This window comes from Helianthus annuus, chromosome 16 (assembly GCF_002127325.2).
Source record: "Helianthus annuus cultivar XRQ/B chromosome 16, HanXRQr2.0-SUNRISE, whole genome shotgun sequence".
Taxonomy (NCBI): Eukaryota; Viridiplantae; Streptophyta; class Magnoliopsida; order Asterales; family Asteraceae; genus Helianthus; species Helianthus annuus.
This window is the reverse complement of record NC_035448.2, coordinates 77,996,106-78,001,982: the sequence shown is the minus strand read 5'-3', so window position 1 is coordinate 78,001,982 and position 5,877 is coordinate 77,996,106. Positions and strand designations below refer to the sequence as shown.

The window sequence follows — 5,877 nt, the reverse complement described above, 5'->3', positions numbered from 1 at the left end:
GGATTAGAAGTTATAAGAGGACTAAGGGCTCTCACACTACACACAACACTTCAACCTTCTTCCTCTCCTCCCTCTCCCTCATGGCCGTATACCCCCACCACCACCATCACCATTTTCATTCCAATCCAATCTATCCCAAGCTCATCTCATGGTGTAACAAGGTGTTTGAGGAAGCTCGGTGCTTGTAGAACTTAAAGGACCTCCATAAATTGCTTTTATCCACTCCATATTCATCTTGTTTCTTCCCTAGCTTAGAGCTAGTAGTAAGATCCTTGTAACCTTTGTTTACTTCTATTTGATTGGTTAAAAGATGTATTATGTGACATCTGTGCTTGTGTAATCATTTTGCAGACTCTGAACAATTCAATATTAATAAAAAAATATATTTTGATCCCAATGTTTGTTATTTATGTTTGATATTTTGTGCGTTTTGGTTTTTGATCGATTTTAAACTCTATATCGCTTTCTGGAAAGTTATACGCAAACTGGTGCGTAAACGTTATCAGTTTAACGCGACAAGCACTCCCCGAACAGTAACATAAGCTTAACATACCTTAAATAATCTTTACATAACTTAGAAATAAGTTTGAAGGCTTTTGTATAGCAAAAACAAGCTTATTCGCTCACAGGGACTATTTGCGTCAAACTGCAAAAGTCTGCCGTTTCGTAAGGCAACGTACAGTCCAGAACATGATCATAAGTTAAACATACCATATATAACCTAAACATGGCTTAGAAATAAGCATTGGTAGGTTCGGTGAAAACATGCTATATGATCTTACAGGGACTAAAAGTGTAAAAAACGGCGTAAGTTTGCATTTTCGCGCATATCTTACGTTCTGGCCACATCTGGACATCCAAAATTTTTGTACACACTAAAATGTTTTTATTTTAGTGATCGTCATGCAAAAATACCACTCGTCGCTTAATTTGGTTCATTTTCACGTCCGTTTGAGTTTCGTCGCAATTTAACGAATAACGCGACTGTACGACCAAACGAGCCGACATCCGAGAGTTTTCTGAGCACATTTTGAGTCCTCTAAATTTTATTGACCCTGTAGAGCCTTGAAAAGGGCTTAACGGGGGTCAAAAGGGCCTGAAATGGACTCAAACACATGGAGGGTCCAATGCTGTAAATTCTGAAACTGTTGCTGAGCTGCAGGGACCAGGCGGCCGCGTAAGCCTGTCCCTCAGCCTACACTGGCCGCGTGAAAAGGCCCAGTTCCAGAAAGTCATTTTTCAGCAACTGTTTGTTATTTTAGGGGCTGTTATGCAAATATCTTGGTGTGTTAACCAAGTTAACACCTCCCCAAGGCTTTGTACCTGCTTGTGACAATTGTATGGCTAGGATTTTTGCTTGGAGATCACACAAACAAGTGTCATGATCTTGTAAGTTTGCAACAAGTATAAATAGGCTTGCTATTTCATTGTTGCAACTCACACTTGATCTAAATTCTCTAAGTTGATGTTATAATAACTTCATACCTGAGGATTATAAGATCAAGTTCTAGCAAGGACCTTTTGTAAGCCTTCTTTCATTCTTTTATTACTTTCTAGCTTAAAAAGTCAAACAGTGTTTGACTTTCAGTTTGACCAGTCAATGTTGAACGCAAAGTTCGTTTGAACTTTGTAACATGATTGTAATCACGATGGATATAATCCTTAGCGATTATACCTACTGATTACCACGTTAACTAGGCGTAGTGACGAGTCAAAGTTTTGGTCAAAATGCGTTTTAGCACCCATTTTGCCACGGAACTACTTTTAGGTATCAAAACACTTTCTTTTGATACCAAATCAGTTTTCTAAGTAGGTTAAACATGTTTTGACATGTTTAACTCGTCACTATTAGTTTAGTGCTTGTTTAGGGTCGTAAGTTAAGCGGTCTAAACAACCGCTTAGACTTTCGAACCCGACCCGTTTGGTCGATCATTAGGATCCGACCAAGCTTGCTTAGTGATCATAGTTGCATAGGGAATAACCTCTGAGGTTATACCTTATGATCACGTAGGATTGGTTAATTATTTGTTAAGTAGCTTGTATGCCCATAGGAAATGACCAAAACGCCCTTTTGAAGCATAAATCCGTATTTTGCCTATGTGAACATATTTTTGACATATCATCTGATTTAGTAACATGTTTAGGGATAATTGGGCATGTAAGACTTGACATAGCACATAGTTAACCATCCGAACATAGTTTTCGCAAACGACGCATTCTAGTAGCTTATACTACCATAATGGGTCGAAATGGGTCAAAAGCACATAGGTAGACTTTCAAATCAGAATGTAAGGTCGATTAAATTGTGACAACCAGTGATTACGGCTCTTAATTACGTGATTAACAAGCGATTAACGCAACAATAAATAATGTTTACGACGCAAATAAACTTAATCAGGCCTTTGGAGTGCCTAGGAACGTCTATCCGACTTTACAGTGCGCGAATGGTGGTTTACAGAGAAACCAGTGAAACGTTAAACGACAACAAATTGAAACCGAACAGAATACTGACAACCCCGACAAGTACGAATCTTATATGAGTATTTTGTGTTTATAAATCTAGTTTTATAAATTTATCGTGCTTCCGAATGACACAAAAGTAGAAGCAAACGAAAAACGCGAAAACGGTAACGCACCGACAATCAACGACGAAACTGACGCACGGAACTCGAATTTTCGTCTAGATATTAATATATTTAGCTTCGTTTTTAAATTTTATTATCCGTAGTAGAAAACGGATTGTAAAACGGACTAAAAACGACGAATTTCGTCTAGATATTAATATATTTTTATATATTCAGCCTTAGAGGCTGGGGAGGTTCAGCCTTAGAGGCTGGGGTAAAATACATGTTACAATTGTTTCAGACATTTTATACATGGTATGATTAGCTTAAGGAGGGTTTACTACTTAGATCATGTGGGTGGTGGGTACAACACTTAAGGCCATCAATCCTCGTTGTTAGGACCGAGGGACACAAGAGTGATAGATCTATTTGGGTGTAGCGAGCCCACACCCGTGAGGCCGGGGCGGCCCATAGAGGTGACTGTGTCTTACAGCCGAAGCCCGGTAACAAATTTGCTAGGTTTAAGTTTTCCTGCATCACTTCACACATACCAGTGGCTTTGCAACCCATTGGTGATCTCTTTTTCCTTATTGCTACACACTACGGACATACATATTTACAGAAATACTTGATTTATACAAATTAAATATCATGTTTTATATAAATTCAAAGCATAGGATTATGCGGGCATGGAGTCAAAGTCAGGGTGGGCATTGACGGTTATACAAATTTTACAAATACGAGAGTTTACAAATACATGGTTTTACGAACATAATGCGTTACAAATACAAAGTTTCCATATGACTTGGCAAGAAAATGATTTCTAAATTCGTTTTCTCAATATTATTTCACAAACCGGTTATTCAAAAGATTTATGTCAAATCTATTACAAACAAACTATGAACTCGCTCAACTTTATGTTGACTTTTTCGCATGTTTCTTTCTCAGGTTGCATTTCAAAAGTTAAGGCACGGTTGGAATTGGAGAACCATGAAGAGTCGAGTACTTAGCGGCATTCATTTTCTAAAAGACTTCGCTTATTGGCTTTCGTTGTGCAATGAAGATACCAGTCCAGTCACGCTAGCTCTGATAATTTCGGGGTGTGACAGATTGGTATCAGAGCTATAGGTTACATCGAATAAGGTTTTCTGTAGGAATACCTAGGCTCTAACCTCACTTTTCTCTGGGACTTAGACTATTAAGACGTTGAATACATACAGAGCGCCTAGTACTTGAATATGGTCTCCAACCGTTGCCGAAAAACAAACAGTCAAAATTTTGTTTTCAAACATACGCTATTGTGGTGTTTCCTACACGGTACATAAGACAGTCGCATACAGTACACAAAACTTTGAGAGTTTAGGAAACATGCATTTAAGACCTTCGGAAACTCATGTTGAAATTCATTAAAGGTCATCACGTAGGAACCGCGAATATTAACTCGGGAACACACTATTATCCATATTGTCTATGATATTTTGACTTCCTGAGCAGGCAGCCTACGCATAACGAAACGCTAGTGCACGAGAATACATGGAACTCAATTTTACGTCAACGGATGTCGGAGTACATCACATTCTACGCAAAACGAAACACTCGCGCACAAGTATACGTGAAACTTTTTTTTGGGTAAAGGGTTACCCCAGGTGAATTTTATAAATTAACCACTGAAAGTACAAGGGTATGCCAGAGCGGACATACCAACTAGACTTGACATACCAAGCCTAGGAAAACCAAGACAACATCCAAAAACAAAACCAAAACAAACGAAAGACCAGGAACACAGCCCTACCACATAATAAACTACAAAAAATAAACCCTTTATCTAGCCCGGGTCAAACTCGGCTTCACTAGGAAGTAGCTTCCACTTCTTCAGCATCCTCTGATTACTGGTAACACTTCTGAACTTGAAACCCATCAGCCTTAATCGAACCGTTCCCATAATCCTCTCAGTGACCGACTCCACATTAGCTTTCGTGTTGGAGAATAAACAATTATTCCTCTCTTGCCATACAAAATACGTAGAAGCCGCAATGACCAGTTTACCTACAATATCCTCCGTCTTCTTTGAACTCGCATTTTGATCCAGCCGTCCCATGATAGAGTGCCACGAACCATCAACACTTTCCATGTTCACCATTGATTTGACAGAAAGCCACACTTGAGTTGCAAACGAACACTGAAAAACAAATGGTCTCTTGAATCCCGGTCACTCCTACAAAAAGGACAACACATAAGCCGCAAATTAGTTTCACTCCCCGCCTCCCAAATGGGTAACCTATCTTGTGTCTTGAGCTTATTCTTGATAACCAACCATAGATGGAAAGAGTGCCTTGGAATACATTGACTAAACCAAACACCATTGACCCACGTAACTGGTTGTTCCCGACTTCGAATATTATGCCACACTTCTAGCGACCCCAAAGGCCTAGTGTTACCTTCCAAGTCTTTCCAGGCTGTACTATCCTCCATATTCTGAGTCAATTGAGGGACACTTAACCCAATTAAAACCGGATAAATATCATACCACGCACGTGGCCACTTCGACTGGCCATTGTCATCAATGAGATCCGTAAGCGAAGAATTAAGATTAAATCCCGCATTTGCTATATTTCTAGGGGTAATAAACGAATTAAGCGGACAAAGCTGGCTCCAGTTATCACTCCATGCATTAGTTTGAGAACCATTTCGAACAACTTTCCAAACAAACGGCCGAATAGCAGTTTTTATGGCCAAAATTTTCCTCCAACCCCAACTAACACTCCCCCGCGGTTGAACATCCCACAAGCTTCTGCCATTTAACTTATGCGAGTATATCCATTGGACCCAAAGGGACTTCCGTTTAGTGAGAATACTCCAGACATGGTTAGCCATTAGAGCTTTATTTACATCCGATATACTCCTAATACGTGAAACTTAAGCTATACATCAACGGATGATGAAGTACGACACATACAACTAAGATGGCGAGGCCTTTGAAAAGACACGATGGCGCAATTCAACGACGACGCTAGATTCCTGTCAGCAGGAGGACTAACGATCAGAAAACGACAACTTGTCACGCGATCCTGCAACGACACGAATCATGCCAGGGAGAAGACGAATGTCTCCGCATCCCCCCCACCTAATTAACGACGAGTACGCTATATTCGACATTCCATGGTAATGTCACCTAACAATCGGACGTCACATGCAACCCCAGGTAAAGTCCTTAAATTTCTTTTTATTGAAATTCTGACTTTTGCATTTAGTGAGGAGATTTTCACATCTCTACTCCTCTTAATGGTCATTGCATCACGATCATTTCTTTCAT

General features: G+C 39.7%; 1 protein-coding gene across 1 annotated transcript; it reads right to left on the bottom strand.

The window, feature by feature from the left end:
• Positions 1–4,697: 4,697 nt before the first annotated feature.
• On the bottom strand, positions 4,698–5,438 carry LOC110919635. Its single transcript, XM_022163901.1, has one exon. It carries the CDS (start codon positions 5,436–5,438, stop codon positions 4,698–4,700), a length of 741 nt encoding a protein of 246 aa, XP_022019593.1.
• Between the last annotated feature and the right edge of the window lie 439 nt (positions 5,439–5,877).

Bases quoted from the DNA above. Each gene is read 5' to 3' on its own strand.
- LOC110919635 (XM_022163901.1), bottom strand. From the start codon at position 5,438: ATGGCTAACCATGTCTGGAGTATTCTCACTAAACGGAAGTCCCTTTGG.